General features: G+C 39.7%; 1 protein-coding gene across 1 annotated transcript; it reads left to right on the plus strand.

Annotated features, from left to right (window-relative positions):
* Positions 1–6,708: 6,708 nt before the first annotated feature.
* On the plus strand, positions 6,709–20,596 carry LOC117539897 (B-cell receptor CD22-like). Its single transcript, XM_034206251.1, has 7 exons — positions 6,709–6,778; positions 18,347–18,703; positions 19,489–19,749; positions 19,921–20,008; positions 20,111–20,165; positions 20,393–20,470; positions 20,585–20,596. The coding sequence occupies exons 1-7, from the start codon at positions 6,709–6,711 to the stop codon at positions 20,594–20,596; spliced, it is 921 nt and encodes a 306-aa protein (XP_034062142.1).
* Positions 20,597–20,816: the final 220 nt, after the last annotated feature.

Consider the following 20,816-nt stretch of genomic DNA (forward strand, 5'->3'; position numbering starts at 1 on the left):
AAGCCTGAAAGAAAACATGTTATGGAATCAAAATAGCACAAAATCTCAAAATTGACCAGTACTTGAAAAACGATGTTTTTGCCTGCCGTGTCTCGCCTTAAACAAATCTTCAACCGCTTCCAACGCTTCTCTGCCCATTGACTTTGAATGGGGATGACGTCACTTTGCCTCGCTTGTCGCCAAACTGCATTGTGGGGGAGCGAAGCGAAGATTTCCAGGATTTTCAGGATTCAAAAATTGACAAATGTTCAACTTTTGAAGCTGAGCTGGAAGCGTCAGCCAATCAAATCCCGTTTATGCAAATCTGACAGTAGAAGCGCTAGCCAATCAAACCGCGTGTAAGCAGGGAGAGCCAGACCGCAGTTAATTTCCTCATATTCCAAACGAGAAATTACAGTAGCAAATCACCCGGTTCTTTACGACCAGACTATTTACCGGGATACAAACCGGAGGAACCAGGCATGGAGGGAGGTGGCAGAGACAGTGGGTGAAACTGGAAGGTTTTCGCCTGTTTGGGGAGTTTATATATATATATATCGCTCGCATAAAATCCCTGGGGTTTTTTGCTTTGTATGTCGGGGGCGGGAGATTCATGTGATTGGTTGTTGGTCTCGTTGCTCGCAAAAAATCCCCAAGCTTTCAGACACGCCCAGCTCCAAGATTTTCAATATTTTTGAAAAGCTGCAGTGTGGACGTACCGTAACATCTGTGGCAGCAGAGGTGGGGAGAGGCGGGGCTATGGCTTCATCGTTATCAGGAAATGATCGTATAGGGCGTACACACGGAGCCGTTTGGCCCCCCAGAGCGTTCCGTTTGCAGATCCATCCACCTTGGTGCCCGTTATCGTTTGCAGGGTCCATTTCCGCGGTTCCGTTACAGCTTCGTGTAAACGAACGGGCTATACAAAAGAGAAAAATAGCAGATACAACCGTTTGCGTTCTCGTGTAAACAGCGCCTAAGATTGCTACTAAACACCCTTATATTACCCCCCTATGAATCCAATCATCAAATCCTTTAAATCCCTCATCGTGCCGCCTACAGGGCTCATGTTACATACATATTAATATTGGCATTAATTATTTAGACTACAAGTTTTCAACTCGCAAGTTACGTCTACCCCCCCGGTAGACGTAACTTGCGAGTTGAAAACTTGTTTGAATGGAAATGTGAAGGGAGACACCGGGTGAGGTAAAGGGACTTTTTTTTAAAACAGGAAGTTAGTTATTATAGTTTGGCTGAGGATTTGGTCCGCTATTACAGCCGTCAGTAGCTGTGACACAGAGAGGCAATTATGGCTGTTTAAAATCCTCAGTGCAATTTGCATAAGAAAATATTCCCTTATTTAAAATCTGAACACATAAGACCATAAATGCATTCAGAAATCATAGGGAAAACGACGCTCCTGAATTGTATAGAAGTGTATGAGAAGATGACCCCACTTTTCTCTTGACGAGTTTATGTTCTCAGTCTCTAGTTGTAAGCCTTCTCCAATAGAGCAGGGTATTCATTTGATACATTTCGGTCCCATTTATAGTAAAATAGAAGATTAATAAGGCTATTGTCACAAACATCATTGCCATGGAAATCACATTGATATTTAACGTTTAGTTGTTGTAAAATACACTTTTAGGAGCTGTCTCTTGCTTTTTCAGTTAAGTAGCTTACATTTCAAACACTGTTTTACACTTGCCAAAAATACCATCCCAATCAATATCACATAGGTGGTAGGGAAGCTCCTTGCTAACCGTGCTAATGTTAGCTTCTAGCAATAGCTCTCGTCCATATATCGTCATTTCTGGGTTAAAAAATAAAGATGGTTCTGTCGAAATGCCAAACCCTTCAAAATAAAAGTCACAAACCAATGGGAGACCACCAATGACTACGTACACTTGATATATTTGTTACCATGCCAACAATACGCTGATGGGCCCAAGTTCCCATCAGCAAAAACACGTGGGTTTGCTATCCTGGCTCCAAAATGGTGGAATGAGCTCCCCATTTACATCAGGACAGCAGAAAGCTTACACACCTTCCGGCGCAGACTGAAAACTCATCTCTTTCGACTCCACTTCGAGCGATAGAACTATTAACAAAGCACTTATATACTAATAAAGGCCTGGCTTATCTATAGCCAGTTGAGTAGCACTTGAAATGTTTGGCTCTATGAAACCTGATGCACTTATATGATTCTGTTTTCTTCAAGGTTGTATCTTCCTGGTCGAATGTACTTATTGTAAGTCGCTTTGGATAAAAGCATCAGCTAAATGTAATGTAATGTAATGTTATACATAATGCAGGGATGCTTTGAACATGAGGAAGAATCCATAACCTTTAGATTATGTTTTTTTAATTAGTCATGCACTCCAGTGCTTGCAGGTAATTAATGAAGGACAACATTCATGTATGTCTGGGAATATAAACACACACACACGCGCACACACACACACACACACACACACACACACACACACACACACACACACACAGATATTCTGAAAGTAGATGGAGGAAACAGATGCTACCCGAGCGTAGCACAGTTTGATCTTCCTTTCCCACGCCCGAAATGTCAAACTGTTGCAAGTGTTCAGGACACGCGCACGCACGCACGCACGCACGCACACATGCACACACACACACACACACACGCACACACACACACACACACCACAAAACCAACCCACTAACTGTAAAAAATGGCCACTTGGTATATAACCCAATTACAAGGTTGTACATGGGTCCTTACAGAATTCAATAACAGGGACACACAAAGCAGAGCAGCTTTTAATTAACATGCAGGACATATTTGGTGCACACGGCATAATGACAGCAGGGCAACAAGGAAAAAGAAGAGGGGGAAACAGCAATATTAGCTAAATGAGAAGCGCTGGAGCAGAGGAGAACATGTTAAGATATATAGGACGAATGATTAGAGGATGATTGCTGAGACACAGGAAATATTTTATTCACACAATGCTAGACCGTGATGCTAGGGTAACGGTAATTGATGCGTAATTTGAAGCTTTTATGGAGGCTGTAATGGCTATACTACCCACATTTGTATTGTGTTATTAGTTATTTTCTTTTGATTTGTTGTAGCACCCTTGTGAAAGTCTACACAATGATTGAAAAACTTCATAAAAAATAGATCAAAAAGGTGACTGCAGTGCCAAGAAATAGTTGTTTTTCTCATTATAAAAACACTCAAAGATTGATTTATTAGAAACATAATAACTTGTCAAAAGGAGCCGGTTGAGGTGGTTCGGGCACCTAGTTAGGATGCCACCTGGGCCTCCCTAGGGAGGTGTTCCAGGCACGTCCAGCTGGGAAGAGACCAAGGGGTAGACCTAGGACCAGACGGAGGGATTATATCTCTTCGCTGGCCTGGGAGCGCCTTGGGACCCCCAGTCAGAGCTGGTTGATGTCGCCAGGGAAAAGAAAGTTTGGGGCTCTCTGCTGGAACTGCTACCCCCGAGACCCGACCACGGATAAGCGGGAGAAGATGGATGGATGGATGGATGGATAATAACTCCACCGGTAAAACACTAAACTTAATTTGCAGCAGCACTCATCTGGCAACCTGAGCCGTCATTGGGAACAGTAAAAAAAATTCAGGAACAAAATAGATCAGAAGATATTATAATATTAGCATTTAGCTGAAAGCAAGGCACGAATACCAACTGGAAAAATGGGGATTTCTGATTCTAATTTAATCTCATCCATTCTATCACAGTTAGCGTTCTTTTAGGTAGGATCCTGTTGTACGAACTAAAAACACTCTCCTTGTGTCACGTCTGGTCAGGGGCCGTTCTAGGGGGGGATCAGGGGGGGCCAGTGCCCCCCTAACACTGCCTTTGGACCCCTGATAATGAAAAAAATAAAAGGTTTATGATTAAACGATTTCTTGGCTGACGGAATAGGTGGAACTAACGATATTTGTAATTCTAGTGGGACCCATTAGAGAGAGCACACCTTTATCTATTTCATACAGTTGTAAAAAATAAAGTAAGAAATCATTCCAATGTGTACTATAAGACAGTAACAACAATTAAAAAACAGTTTAAAAGGGGAGTGATTAGTAAAATATGCATAAATAAAAAGAAAGAATGCTAACTAGGTAACATAAGAGAAGAATAAACAAGTTTACATGATTTGTTATTGGTTGTGAAAATATTCTAAAGATGTTTGGATTATTGAAAAGTATACAGCTCCCTTTCATCTGAGTGTTGAGAGCTGTATCCATACATTCCTTTTGTGCTCAAAGTGCTCCAGATTGATGCATTTCACTTCAACATTTAAAAAAAATCTTTCCGGGGGAGGATGTGAGGACCCCCCTAGAGGATGTGAGGCCCCCCTAGAGGATGTGAGGACCCCCCTAGAGGAGGTGAGGACCCCCCTAGAGGATGTGAGGCCCCCCTAGAGGAGGTGAGGACCCCCCTAGAGGATGTGAGGCCCCCCTAGAGGATGTGAGGACCCCCCTAGAGGATGTGAGGCCCCCCTAGAGGAGGTGAGGACCCCCCTAGAGGATGTGAGGCCCCCCTAGAGGATGTGAGGAACCCCCTAGAGGATGTGAGGCCCCCCTAGAGGAGGTGAGGACCCCCCTAGAGGATGTGAGGACCCCCCTAGAGGATGTGAGGCCCCCCTAGAGGAGGTGAGGTCCACTCCCAAATAAAACAGGTTAAAATAATTAAATTGCATACATACTGAAAACGGGTCCCACAGACCCAAACAGCACAAAGGTTAAAGGTCAGCATATCATAATGCTAAAATGTGCTAAATAAATACACTGCAAAAAACAAAAAAAGAGGAGTAAAAGTAGCTCACGACTTGTTTTATATTTTGAAAGTAGCTCTCATCCTAAAAAAGGTTGGAGACCCCTGCATTAGAGCGTAAAGACTGTAACTATAAGTATCTGAAAGAAATATGTGTAATGAAACAAATACCAATAACTGTATTGCATTGTTTTCTTATGCGCAATTACTTCATACTGTCTTGCCCTGCATTTATTGGGCCCCCCTCAGAAAATAACTGGCCCCAGCCTGGCCCCCCCAGTCAAATTGGTCTAGAACCGCCACTGCGTCTGGTTTCACTTCCCGTTTTGTATGTTTTCCCGCCTTGTGTGCTTCTTTCCCCTCCCCCCGGTTCTATTCCCTTTAATCAACATCTATAAAGATAACTGCATACAGTGTTGGAGGCGCAGTCAAATAAAATATTATGAAAGTTGCTCATGAAGCCAAAAATGGTCTGATCCTTGAGAACAAAAATACCGATCTTCCAGGGATCTGGGCCTCGAGAGCATGGATGTGCACTTGTGATGTTGCGAACGATCCGATTCTTTTGAACGGCTCTTTGGTACGAACGAATGGAACGGAGCCGTTGGTGAGAGTCGTTCTTTTTATCGTTGGTTCACTGCCTGCCATAAATCCACTCGCTTTTACGGGAACTTGCTTTCCTGAATGCCAATTTGCCGTAGATGATGGCATAACGCATGCTGCTTGAGTAGTAGTAGTTTGGCTGCCTGAGAGATGAAGCAAGTTATACATTTTTCTGTGAGTAAAAGTAGATTTCTGGCAATACAGTCAATCATTATCCTGGTGATTATTTCGCAGATAAACCTGGTAACCCCGCCCCCTTAAAAAAACGGATCTTTTGAACGGCTCTTTTGCACAGCTTTCAGAAGGGAACGGAGCCATAAGATCCGGCTCCCTTCAAAGAGCCGTAATTCCCATCACTAAACCCCGCCTCCAGTCTGCAGTTTCATGGATGTTTTCGGCTCAGTCAAATGCACCGAGTTTTTAGCACATTTTACAACTTTTAGCACCTCATGATTTAACTGAGCTATTGGAGTGTTTGTACTGGGAAGATGATTTACTTTTGGGTCCAAATGGCATCACATGACTTGCACTTAAGTTGTAGTACCACTCTTTGGCCACTACGAAGAATCAGCCTGAATCCAGCTGTTACCTTCATATCTAAACATGTAGATAGTAAGTGATTAATTTATCTTAGTCAAACTTAAGACATCTCTGCACACTTCTAACTGATCCACATAAACAAGCCAACGTAATTTAAACTATTCTTTTATAATCAACATCATCATGTAAAAACATTGTCTGTCCTCCCAGTCCATGTGTGAGTGGTTGATGTTGGCAGGCATGTAAGTTTCCCACGTCTCGAAGTTCTGCATTTCTCTGCAAGCAAATGCAACCTGAACACAGTGATAAGAAATACCAAGAACAAAGATATGTCATTTTCCATCCTCTCTAATAATGAACAGTTCTCTTCATCCTGTTCAGTTAAACTGCCTCATGGTTTCACAGGTCAATGCATTCCTGTTCCTTCACTCCACCTGCAGACTGTGTGACGTCCTCAGTGCTCATAGAGATCAACTGTTATTCTCTTCATTTAAATGCTCTTTTCTGGTGTTAGTGGAATATCGGCAGTTTAACCAAAAGTCTCTTTTAATGTGTATACTTTTTTATGGGTGTTACTGGCATTTGGCTCATCATGCATATTAATAATCTAAAGAGGAAGGAAATCTAGTCTATTAACAGCCTGATATCCGTCTTCTGCTCATTGACGACAGAGGAAAGTTATCTTTAAACACATCGTTCCTCCTTCACTGTGAGTAGAAACAGGTTATTGATGTAATGATTCTGTAAACCTCCTGTGAACATTATTTAATCTGACATGTTGTATAGTCTCACAGAGATGAGAGGAGCAGCTATGAGTTTCACTGCAGCAGCGAGTGGATTAGTTGGCTTCCTGCTCTCTGTGTCAGGTACTGTACATCTACACTTACATTCATCACATGAACAGAGGGGATTCTGGGAAATGTGGGACTTGTAAAATCAGGTCACATGTGGGAATAAGTCGATCGGGGTTGGATGATATTTGGAATATTTCCAGAAATATTCCAAATATATGTTTTGTGTAGCTTTGTTGAAACACTTACCAAGTTTTAATTGTAATGGTTTTCGTAAAAATATCTTTCCTGTGTTGATCAACGTCATTTGCTTTTATCTTTTGCATAAAGTAACTGTGTGCCCAGAACATTTACACGCTGTAAACTGAGGATAGTCTTCCCTCCTAACCCTGTGAAAACCTGTGCTTTGTTTTATTTCTAAGATGACCCTGGTTAAAAAAGTATTGTCGTTTTTTTATTAAGTGTTAGTGTTTGAGGGATATTTTTCTCACAAGTCATAACATACTGTCTCTCAACTTCTCTCATGTCGCCACACCTCTGCACCAAACCCTTCTAGTTCCTTCTCTCCTCTCTGACCTCAGTGTTATATTTCCACGCTCTGAGTTTAAAGCAGTCTTCTTCTTTTTCTTATCTGTATATCAGACAGAAGCTGCTCTCACCTCAGTGCTCTGCATTCATTGTTATTGTTACACTTACCTCAGCACAACCCTGTCTCCTAAAAATTACGTTCCCACAGAACTAAACTGCATTCTGAATTACGTTTAGCTTGAAACGTATTTACTCCCACGTTACGTTCGTTATGAACGTATCTAAAATACGTTTATTTTCTACATATCTTCTAGAAACATATTTTCTCCCACGTTACGTTCGTTATGAACGTATCTTAAATACGTTTATTTTCTACATATCTTTGCTATTTATTGTCTTGCTTATAATAATGATAATAGTCATTTATAAATATCATTTTAGAGCACACCTTTGAAATCGAGAATCAGGCTCGATATATGGTTAAATTAAAATCAGTAGGCGAGGCTGTAATTTCGCCAGCTGTTACTCTGATGAGCGAGGCAGAACATAATAGTTTTAACATGACAAAAAGCTGCTGTGTCGTTTACCTCAAACATTAAAACAAATCCAGAGTTACGTGTTTCTGTACTTCCTCTAAGAAGAAAAGACAGTAAAAGAAGAGCTCTGTGGCTTCAGGCTTGATCGCCGTTCAAATGACAGCGTTGGTTTCCCCAAAAGTGGGCGGGGCTGTAAAGTGACGTTTTACTATCATCTATTATTCAAAACTATTCTATTTATTCTAACGTAAATTACATGCCAGTGTTTTATCTTTTTATTTATTTGTTTTTATTTTAAATCGTATAATGTCGGACTTTTTTCCCGTCTGTGAGGAAAATAAATGGCTTAGAGCCTCAAAATACTGAAATCTGTATTTTTTAAAATCTTTTCCTTCTAATTTGTTATTCTTTTCTAAATAACACACTGTTATTTACTCAACAATAACACACAATTATCCTTGTTTTTATTTATTTGTTTAATTCTATAATCTTGGGCTTTTTAGCCGTAAATAAAGTCACCAGAAACAGACGGACATTTCGAGATTTAGGATGGCCGAAGACACTACACTACCCATAATCCCCAGCTATCGTTTGGGACTACAGTCCCGTTGACAAACCCCGTGATGTTGGAGTGGCAGTGCGCCAAGGTTACGCCGAGCGTCAAGCTCTTTGAAATGGAACGAAACCACGGCAGACTATTCAAAACTGGACTCGAACGCCCCCCGAGAAATACACATGCTGGCTATTGTGTTTCGCAACATGTTCTCTATGGCACGTATCTACTGGGAATTGTAGTTTTAAAAGACGTTTTTCCCAAAATTAGAAGTTGCCAGTATTAAACTGTGTACAGCCCTGGAGGTTTAGGCGATAGGAAACACATTGGTGTGTACACATTTAAAACATGTAATTACTAAATGGGTAAAAATCGCTTATATCCATAATGGGCAGCATTAATATATACCCACACGACAGCTTACTTTGTAATTCTACTCCACTACAATTCAGAGGTTAACCTGGTATTTTTACTCCACTACATTTAGTTTAGTTACTTTGCAGATTCTGATTAATGATGTGAAATATAAACAACCCTTAAAGCAGACTTTAGTTACACCTGAGTGAAATTCAGGGAAGGTGATTGTCAAGTGCCAACAATCAGGAGAGATATTTGATAGGTGGTGCTTGAGAAGACGAAACATTTATCTGCAGATCTCTATAAAGTATATTCATTACTCGTTATTATCTACTAATAGTTAATTAAAAACTGTATAATGGCTCTTTTGCACATCCCTTTCAAGATTTCAAGATTTTCTAAGGTTTATTGATCATATACACAACTTGGGTCGCAGGTTCCTCAACAGCGCATTACAAGACATCTATCAATATGTGTGTACCTCCACCATTAAACTGTCATATTCTGCACATTTCTTATTCTATCTACATACATAAGAGTATAATCAATGTGTATAATATCAGTTAAAATAAGTGCTTCAACATAGTTAACATTGCAGGAAAGCAATATATTAGACGTTAAGTACTTTGTCAGGCTTAATATTTATCGGTAGATAGATACCCCCAAAGCTTTTTTCTTGTTTAAAATAAGACCTTAACCTAAAGTATTCTTTAATGTGTTAATAAAGGTTAATTAGTTTTTCTGTTTTGCACCTCCTCCTATTAATATCTTTGTACATCCGGCACTAAACTGTTTTATTGTAGAGATCACTTATAGTATCTTCTTGACTTTATATATTCTATATTTCTATCATTGACCTTCTACTTTCCCCCTATGAAAGTATGTACTCTTAATATTGTTTTCATCAAATAACATTATTCAACAAAAATAATTCAATAACGTGCTTTAACCACTAGGCGGTGCACACAAGGTACACACAGCATACTAATAATAACTTTGTATTATTAGTGTAGAACACTTATGTATGTATAACATCTGAAGATGTGTAGTTTTATTCATGTTTTTACATACTTTTACAGGATATTGCTATATTATTTCACATGTTTTACTTCTACACATTAATATCTGATTTGTAAAACATCACAGACAGAAAGGTATATCCGTCATTTAATGGTACGCTATTGAAATTCTGAATCCATAGATGTGTCTCCCATCACCCAAATCCCCTGACTATTCTCTCAACTCAGTATTTACATTCTTATATTCAAAGAAAATCAGTAATATCTTTAAAAACTACAAGTCCTTTTCTATCAGCTGTGCACCGTTATGGTGTAAATATAACCTATTATCTACCAATTGGATCAAATATAAAAGTCAGCCGAATTACTATTGATACTGCAAGGAGACGTATTTTGTGAAAAGAAATTGAAGATGTTGTTTAATTGTTGATATATTTATGATCCACATCAAGTATTCAGTTTTGGCGGCAGTTCCTCATGTTTGTCTAGAAGTCTTCTCATCAGGGCTCTATAAATAAAGAACTACGGCAGATGTATAATATTTAATGCAGCCGAACCGTGTATTACAATGCCGTTATGTGATGACTTCCAAAGAGAAAAGCAAGAACACTCTGAATTAGGTATTATTTTATTTTTCGTTTTCGGATATCACAACTTATTAACACCATATCCCAGCGTGCATTGCGGCTAAAACATCCAATCAACGAGCTTCAAGCTGAGGATGTTGGGTAATCAGTTCGGTGGGTTTGTGGTGTGTATCCCATGTGTGTATCGCTCAAAATGTCCCGTCTGTTTCCGGTGACTTTATTTACGGCTAAAAAGCCCAAGATTATAGAATTAAACGAATAAATAAAAACAAGGATAATTGTGTGTTATGGTTGAGTAAATAACAGTGTGTTATTTAGAAAATAATAACAAATTAGAAGGAAAAGATTTTAAAAAATACAGATTTCAGTATTTTGAGGCTCTAAGCCATTTATTTTCCTCACAGACGGGAAAAAAGTCCGACATTATACGATTTAAAATAAAAACAAATAAATAAAAAGATAAAACACTGGCATGTAATTTACGTTAGAATAAATAGAATGGTTTTGAATAATAGATGATAGTAAAACGTCACTTTACAGCCCCGCCCACTTTTGGGGAAACCAACGCTGTCATTTGAACGGCGATCAAGCCTGAAGCCACAGAGATCTTCTTTTACTGTCTTTTCTTCTTAGAGGAAGTACAGAAACAAGTAACTCTGGATTTGTTTTAATGTTTGAGGTGCAATAAACGACACAGCAGCTTTTTGTCATGTTAAAACTATTATGTTCTGCCTCGCTCATGAGAGTAACAGCTGCCGAAATTACAGCCTCGCCTACTGATTTTAATTCAACCATATATCGAGCCCGATTCTCGATTTCAAATGTGTGCTCTAAAATGATATTTGTAAATGACTATTATCATTATTATAAGCAAGGCAATAAATGGCAAAGATATGTAGAAAATAAACGTATTTAAGATACGTTCATAACGAACGTAACGTGGGAGAAAATACGTTTCTAGAAGATATGTAGAAAATAAACGTATTTAAGATACGTTCATAACAAACGTAACGTGGGAGAAAATACGTTTCTAGCTAAACGTAATTGAGAATGCAGTTTAGTTCTGTGGGAACGTAATTCAGAGACAGGGTTGCTCAGCAGCAACCTGACCACAGAGCGAACAGAGAGGGAACTGGACAAGATAATCGCACACTATTCTAATTAATATGATCCCTAATCATTCACTGTTAATGTATATTAAGATATCTTCCAATCCTCGACAGCACTGACGTTGAAAAACTGAGTTTAGAGTTTGTTTTTGGACCTGGTATAATTTGGATATAACGCTAAAATACGTCAAATTATAATTGCATCAGGTATGAAGTGCCTAAGAAGGAGTTGAGATGTGAATTTAATGTGCTCTTCTGCTCTTTCCCAGAAAAGTGTGTAACAGCTTTTTGTAAGCAATTTGATAATACTTTGTTTATTAAATTGACCAACTTGGAAAAACATAAAAGTAGGACATATTCTCTTTACAATGATAAATATGATAAACCTAATACAAATCTATATTCTGTTCTCTTTACATACCGTAGATGCATGATTAGAATAGTTCTCTTATAATTAGGGATCTTGAGTCTTGTCCGGGTTACATCATCCTGAAATTATATTTGTATTATTATTAGGGCTGTCAGTCGATTAAAATAGTTAATCGCGATTAATCGCAAATTAATCGCACATTTTTTATCTGTTCTAAATGTACCTGAGAGGAATATTTTTCAAGTTTTTAATACTCTTATCAACATATGAGTGGACAAATATGCTTTATGCTAATGTTTATTATCATTTGAACAATGACAAATATTCTCATGAATATTAAACACAACAACCTGGAACCTCTCTCATACAATAATACAATACAAATGGTGTGTGTGTGTGTGTGTGTGTGTGTGTGTGTGTGTGTGTGTGTGTGTGTGTGTGTGTGTGTGTGTGTGTGTGTGTGTGTGTGTGTGTGTGTGTGATGGATCGTTGGAGCTATGTGCAACTCAAGGCATATGCTCGAACGGGAGCTGCCTGGACGCTGCAATCATGTTGCGCACTATCCGTGCTGAGTGTGCTGACTTTTCGTACAATGTCCCACTGTCTGGCTTCCTGCATAAAGTCAAGTGCTCGGCGCAGTTGTGTCGAAATGTCGCTCCTCTGTTTTCATTTAAACAGCTCCTTCTATCCGTTAGCGCAGCTAGCTAGCACCAGATGCTAAAAACAACAATGCACGTAAGGTCTCTCTCTCGCTCGGGCCACACATACACACACCCTCCCGGTCCTCCCGATGGCCAGTCGGTGCCTGCCGGTGAGCGTGGAAGTGTGGTCTGCCACAAGCAGGCGGCAGGAGCGGGGCTGTCAGCATCAGCTTGTAGATGGTATTTTAAACTCGATGCGCTCTGAAACTACGGGGCGGTCGAGGAAAAAAAATACACATGCGTTAATCGCGTTAAAATAATTAGTGGCGTTCATTTTTTTTTTGCGTTAACGCCACTAATTATGATACATTTTTTCTTAGTAACTCATTGTTAACTTAAAGGTGACCTATCATGCAAAACAGCCTGTCCTCCTACAAAAAACGACCAAATAGGTCGATTGTTTAAGCACCTTAGATTATGACCCATAGCCACGTTTTAAAGTGTAGCACCTCTAGTGGTCGTGTTAGAAACAACATGCTCCCGTTTATTCACAAATAACCCTCTCTGGAAAATCCTAAATTGTAGAATAGTTTGGCCATTAAAATGCTTTTTGATTAGATTTCTAGCGAGAAGTGTATATTGTGCTTTTGTAATCCACGTCCAGTAGAAGTGTAGGATCTATAGTTTGATAGATATTACGAAGATGATCTGAGGTCTCTCCAGGAGAACGTGTATATGCGGCAGCTTCCATGTAAAGTTAGCGTGGGTGAAAACAGTTTTTCCGGTCTCGAAGTTTTCATAATAAAACCGGATATATTCCCCTCACTGTCAAATGATTACACAGTGATATCTGCATTACTCATCCACCAAAAAACATCAGTTTATCCTTGTTAATTACACAATATTCATTGGTTTAAATTGTGTACAATGCTTTTGTGTTTTTAACCTTTGATTCAGAGAAACAAATAATTATTTAGGAGTTTAGACACTATAGTTTCCGAAGACACTACACTACCCAGAATCCCCAGCTATTGTTTGGGACTACAACACCCGCCTTGCTTTACAAACCCCGTGATTAGTCATCAAGCCCTGTGATTGGATGTTGGAGTGGCAGTGCGACAAGGTTACGCTGAGCGTCAACCAGTAGCGTGGCGTAGGGAGAAAATTAGGGGAAGCCAATAATACGTCCTTTCTTTTGGGTCGGGGGTGTGGTGGTCAATATGATAACGTAACCAGATGAGTGATTACAGCACCTGGTATCATTTTACACACATTTGTATCAGATGCAGGACTTGCACACGCCTGATATCTAACCGACAGGTCCGCACGCACTCTCCAGCCGAAACTCTAATAAGCATTCATTCACAAACTAAATTAGGAGACCTTTAACGTTTTACGTCCGATTCGCTCCTTTTTTCCTCGCTGTACACAGCTCCAGTTTGGGCATCGGCCTGTCATCAGATTTTATTTGTTGTTGCTGCTGTAGCGGAAGTTTAGTACAATTATTTTTGATGAAATACTCCAAATCTTCACCCTCCATAATTGCACTTGCTTCAGTTGCTAGCTACTTTCTAACGGCGGTGAGAGTGGTGCAGTGACGCTATCTATCTTCTATCGATTAGATTTATGATTCGGAAATTATAAAAGTAGGGTAGACATGTGGATATTATCCGGCTGAACAAAACGAGCATTTATCTAACAGGTTCGTTTTCCACTGACCTTATTTCAAGCTATTTTCCTAAATCCTATGGAGAAATCCCATTGCTTTTTTGTCGAGGGAAACCGAGCGCAGCTTACTTCCGGGTTTTAGGTGCGTCACTGCAACACTAGGTTGATGCGATTTGATTGGATTGTGAGGCAAGGGAAGCCAGCCACCTCTGGCTTCCCTTGGCATGGCCCTGACTAATCACAGGTTGGCAGGGGCATCACGTGAGCCTTGTCTGATTGGTCAATCCCTCCATTTTTTTTCACCAAGGGAAAACAGAGAGTGCAATCTACTGTTTCACCATAACATATAGAGGGGCGCTGTTTCACTCTTTGTAAAATACTCAATGAGAATGGGGGAGAGACGGGCCGGCAGCAACACACAGCAAAGAATTTCCGAAACTAAACGAAGTGTTTTTATTTATTTATTAAAATTATAACTACAATCCAAAAAAACAGGGGAAGCCTGGCTTCCCTTGGCCTCCAGGAGAAAACGCCACTGGCGTCACCAGCTCTTTGAAATGGAATGGAACCACGGCAGACTTTCCAAAACTGGAATTGGACGGGTCCAGCCCCCGGGTCCAGCCCCCCCCCCCCCCCCAGAACTACACATGCTGGCTATTGTGTGTTTCGCAACATGTTCTAAGACGTTTTCGTATTTCCCACAATTAGAAGTTGCCAGTATTAAACTGTGTACACCCTGGAGGTTTAGGGGATACGAAACACAGTGGTGTTATCAAATGTAAAACATATAATTAATAAATGGGTGAATTAATATACCCACATGCCAGCTAAGGTCAGAAGAGCTTTATTTAACAGCTGGTCTTATGTCTGTGACCCCTCCTGTTGTTCATTGATAAGCCTGAAACATGCACTTGTCAAGGTTCAGATGCAAATTGTGGAAATATGGCAGTAGCCATCGATCGTATTTTGACTCCACTACATGTATTTTAGTAACTAGATTATGATTAATGATGTGAAATATAAACAACCCTTAAATCAGACTTTATATAATAATATCAAACATAATATGACTATTAAATTTATTGTGAAATTAAAACAGAACGGTAAAGGAAAATACAGTTTCAATCTCTCGATTTCATCATCATTGTACCATGAACCTGTATAGAGCTGTAACAGTCAACAGCATGAGGAGTTGGAAAGGTAGTAAATAATATTTTTAAAAACTACAAAAAAATCCCTTTATATCAGCTGTGCACCTTTATGGTGTAAATATAACCTATCTACCAATTGGATCAAATATAAAAGTCAGCCGAATTAGTGTTGATACTGTAAGGAGACGTATTGTGTGAAAAGAAATGGAAGATGTTGTTTAATTGCTGATATATTTATGATCCACGTCACGTATTCAGTTTTGGCAGCATTTCTTAGTTCTTCTTCTGATCAGGGCTCTATAAATAAATATCTACGGCAGATATGTAATATTGAATGCAGCCGAACCGTGTATTACAAAGCCGTTATGTGATGACTTTCAAAGAGAAAAGCAAGAACGACTCGGAATAAAGTATTATTTTATTTAAAATTCGATTTCATATCGGATAAACACCATATCCCAACATGCATTGCTGCAATGTTTTAGCCCATCAAAACCTCTGAACAAAGAAAGGTGTCTCTCAGAATCGAAAGAGAAAAACCTATGGGAAAAGCATTGTACGAGATTGTAAGGCGAGACACCCCAGGTGAATAGGGTACTTTTTTTAACTTAAAGATATCAGCTAGATATTTCTCCAGATAATTACTTACAATAAGGCAATTGTTTTTTGTATTACAAGTTTTCTGAAATAGCATGTTTAAATATGCAAAGAACCATTATCTCATTAAATATGCACATATTTTAATACATTTCAGGAACCAAAATCTGAACTTTGGATAAAGCCAGGCTCAAAATTATTGTTTCATTTTGTAGTCATATTAGCATCTAAGGCTTTTACAGAAGGGATTTTGGATATCTCTTTTTATCACTCCATAAATCAGAAAATACTGTCAACAGCCCTAAAATATCAATTTTCGCCATGTGTTTAGGTATAAAATTAATGATATGAACAAACCCTTCTGTAAAAGTCTTCATAATATTGATAGGAATACAACTGGAAGGTTTGGTGTATGTACGTGCTACTGAAGTTGACATTTCGAACTCAGAGTAGGAGAAAAAACTCATTTTGAGAAAACGACCTTTAAAGATTGCAGTGAGGCGCTAGCTAAACCCTCCTGTTCTTTGGATGACAGCTTGCGCATCGACGCACTCCGTGAAGGTATTTCATGTTCGGGGTCATTTGTTTTTTGTATAACCTTGCTTCGTGCAAAAGACAATTGTTGTCGTCTTCTCTGTGAACGTTTTTTTCGCCGTTCTTTTGCCATTTTGAGATTTAAATTTCTAGAGGAAAGCTAACCAGGAAGTGTTTTAGCACATCACGTGACGCATCTGAACGAATCACGTTGTCAGAAATTGACACCAGCCAATGAGATTTCGTTTCTTGGTTTAAGACCCCTTTGTGCTTTCACGATTGGTTGCTGATACAAAGGAAATGACCATATTTGGATCAATCTAAGATAAACACTTAAATGTGTATTTTGTACGTTGTCCTTCCAAAAGCCTGAAAGAAAACATGTTATGGAATCAAAATAGCACAACATCTCAAAATGTACCAGTGCATGAAAAACGATGTTTTTGCCTGCCGTATCTCGCCTTAAACCAATAAATGTCGTATAATTAACAAGGATAAACTGATGTTTTTTAGTTGATGAGTACTGCAGATATCACTGTTAAATCATTTGATCATTGGTTTTATTATGAAAACGTCGAGACCGGAAATACTGTTTTCAACCTGTACATTTACATGGAGGCTGCCGCATACCTCAAATCATCTTCGTAATATCTATCAAACTATAGATCATACATATCGACTGGACGTGGATTCTAAAAGTACAATATACATTTCTCGCTAGAAATCTAATCAAAAAGCGTTTTAATGGCCAAACTATCTACATCCTACAATTTAGGATTTTACAGAGAGGGTTATTTGTGAATAAACAACCCTCTGTAACGTTTGCATTCAACGGGAGCACAAGAGGCCGACAATTTTAAAACGTAATTATAGGTCGTATTAAGCGCTTGAACAAACGACATATTTGGTCGTAATAATTGGGCCTGAACAATCTGCCTATTTGGTCGTATGAGTTGGAGGACTTGTTGATGCAAAATGCACTTTTGTACGTCTTTTATACATGAATATGTGTCCCCGGTGTTCCAGGGAACTCACCAAGTGTCAGAAAATACAACTCTCTCTTTTCCTCCATACCCAAATCCCCAAAACAAGGTACTGCAACGGATCTGATACAGACTGATCCAGATTTGAATTTTGAACTTTCTACGTTACAAAAGTGGTGCTCCGCTTACTGGTCTATTCTCTACCTATCAGGGGAATGAGAGGTTGGGCCACCGCCGACCATTGCCACTCGAAAGCGCTGGAGACGCTGTAGTACATATGCCAGGCCTGTAAGTGGCGCTGTAGTCTGCCACAAAAGCAGCGAAGAAGACTTCCCGCGCATGGTTGCCATGGTTGCCCTTCTGTTTATTCTCCGCTGTGGCTCTTTTTCTCCCTCCCTGAGGTGAGCGTTTGCTCCCGCTGCTGTAATTCATTGCAATCCCTCCCTCGCTGTAAATCTCTCCGGTAGTCCACCAGCAGATGACAAACACCCACCTCTCCGCCTCTTCCAAGGGACGAGGGGACCGTGCGGCAGAGTTTCAGTTAGATTTTTTTTCGCCGGTCAACATCTCCGTTAAAGTTTAAATCTTCCGGACAAAATTAGAAAAGTGCCGGTCAAAGGTCTTCTTTGTTATTTATTGGGCTTTAAAACAAATGAATAACGACTCTATTTAATCATATAATAAAACACGGAGGACGGAGATCTCTTTTTCTCCCCCTCTTCTCCCCGCTGCAGCCTAGCAGCTGATCTCAGAGCACGCTCCCCTCTCCTGCAGGGGGGCGTAGTCAGCTGCAGCTCACAGAATCAGCCCCCTGCAAAAACAGCGAGAGCCAATAGAGCGAAATGAGGCATGGCTAAAATGCAGGATCTTTTTGGTATTTTGAAAAAAAAAACGATATTTATATACTTTATATAGGTATGGCCCTACAATATATTGTTCAAATATAGCATGATAGGTCACCTTTAAGTTTTTAACTTGGATTCTAGTTTCTGATGTGCTCTGTGTTTCAGCGGTTCAGGGTCAGGATGGCTGGGGAGTGACTTACTCTTCTACTGAGATCTGTGCAGTGAAAGGATCAACGGTGGAAATAAGCTGCAGCTACACATACCCATCTACATGGGATGGTGGTGTTCACACAGTAGAGAAAACATTCTGGTCTACTAAACAGAAAGGTGGTGGACCTGTAGATCTGAGAACAGTCTCAGAGTACGCAGGTCGTGTAGAGGATCTCTGTGAAAACGACATCTGCACTCTGAGAATGAAAAACCTGAGAGAGAGCGACTCAGCTATGTACAGGTTCAGATTCCAACTAAACCAACCAGATGGAAAATATATTGGTTTACCTGGAGTCAGGTTGTCTGTCACAGGTAACATTTTCATTCATGTGTCATTTCCAAATGTTCAAAATCTAGAAAACAATAATATAAATGTGTACTTCTTTTATGATTTGTTGTATGTTTTTGTTAGTTTATTTGACTGTACAGTGTCTGGAGGTTGTAAAGTGCTTCATAAATAAAGCTGTATTGTATAGTTTTTATCTGAAATATCATTCCTGTTCTCTTCTTCACAAATCCAGATCTAACGGTGCAGGTTGAACCCAGATTTACTAACCGGGCAGAGCTGAAGTGTCAGAGCAGTTGTGATGTACCTTATGATCATTATGTCTGGTACAGGAACGGAGAGAAACCTACGACTGCAATATATTCTACTCTCATATTCACATTTGGTTCTACAGACAGATATTCCTGTGCTCTGAAAGGACATGAGGACTTCCCCTCTCCTGCAGTGTGTGAGTTTACCCATACACACACACTCACATTACAATGCAATTCAATTTCAGAGACAACCTCAATGGAGTATTCTTAATCTTCATATGGAGCCAGCAGTATAACTAAAACAGAAGCTTAACTGTAACCTTTACATAATTGTAAGAAAAGCAACATACAGATGAAATACATTTGGTTAGAGACCTCATTTACAAAATATCAACAATAAAAGGAAATCCTAGCAACAATAAACAAGGCAATTAAATTCTTAACAATAAAAAAATAAAATAAAAAACAACTGGAAGCGAGACCTCAATTAGAATAAAGCAACGTTTATGAAACAAGTAAAGACAACAAAAAATATGTTATAATAATTTCTCCTCCAGATGCTCCAAAGCCTCCCTCTGTGTCCGTGAGTCCCTCTGCTGAGATAGAGGAGGGCAGTTCAGTGACTCTGACCTGTAGCAGTGATGCTAACCCAGCAGCTAACTACACCTGGTACAAGGAGGACGAAGACTCTCCAAAAGCTTCAGGACAGATCTTCAACATCACTGACTTCAGAGCTGAACTCAGTGGGAGTTATTCCTGTGGAGCCCAGAACAAGTTAGGACGTAGTTACTCCACCTTAACTCTGAGTGTTGGAACAGGTAAGTTCTCTACATTCACCAGACCTGATTCACTTTGTAATCTGAAGCAACCCAGAACTAAAAACTGGTTACAGAGAAAATAAAACTGTGAATGTTTAGAGTGTCAGAAGTGGATGACACTGAAGGGATCTATCAATCTACGAGTGAGACCTATCACATTTGTGATTCTAGAGAGTTCAACAATGATAGTGAATATCCTCAGGACGACTCTGGGGGTCTTGATGCTGATTCCTGTGTTTCTCCTGGTTCTGTGGACGAGGTACAACAATAGAAATACACGCGTTCACTCATTCATCACCTTCCATCATCTTTTCGTTTCACTGTCATGAATTTGTATTTGTTGTTGTTGTATTAACTCCAGGAAGAAGAGAGCTCTGAGCTCCACCACTGAAGCACGTGAACCGGAAGAGATGGAGGTGAGAGAGAGAGGATGTAAATAGTCCCATAAATGCTCTGAAAAAGAGGAGTTAAGTGAACATGTCTTTTTAAGACAACTTGCTGAGAGGAAACCAGTGATGCATTTGCTCATAAAACATTGTCATCAACTAATCGTCTTCAAAATATAATACATTTTTGATGACATCTCATCATATATACAGTTTAATAATTAGGAGCCTGATGTTGTCTTCTCTCTCTTCATCAGTTGGACTCTATCTCTGAGTATGAGAACGACTCACACACTGCAGCACAGACAGAGGACACAGAGGAGCAGGAAGACATGGTGTGAAGTCCAGTCAGGTTAGAGCCTCCTGCATCAGATCACACAGGCCCACTCCACATGTAGAGTCACAGTTCCAGCTGTAACTTTACACAAAGTCTCTGTGATTCTCTTCAGATGCTCACCTGATGGAAACAAAGAAGAAGGACGTTGAAATGTCCCTGAGGAGAGCGAGGCTGTGCAGGATGTGTGCGAAGTGGATGTATTCACGTTCAACTCTTAAAGCTTTTATTGTCAGTTGTCAGTAGCAGCAGCTTGTAGGTTTAGAGCAGGGGTGCCCACACTTTGGGCCGGTGGGCTACTTTTGAAATGACCAGCTCACCGAGGTCTACCAACCAAAAATAAAATC

The sequence above is a fragment of the Gymnodraco acuticeps genome, unplaced genomic scaffold, assembly GCF_902827175.1.
Source record: "Gymnodraco acuticeps unplaced genomic scaffold, fGymAcu1.1, whole genome shotgun sequence".
Lineage (NCBI taxonomy): Eukaryota > Metazoa > Chordata > Actinopteri > Perciformes > Bathydraconidae > Gymnodraco > Gymnodraco acuticeps.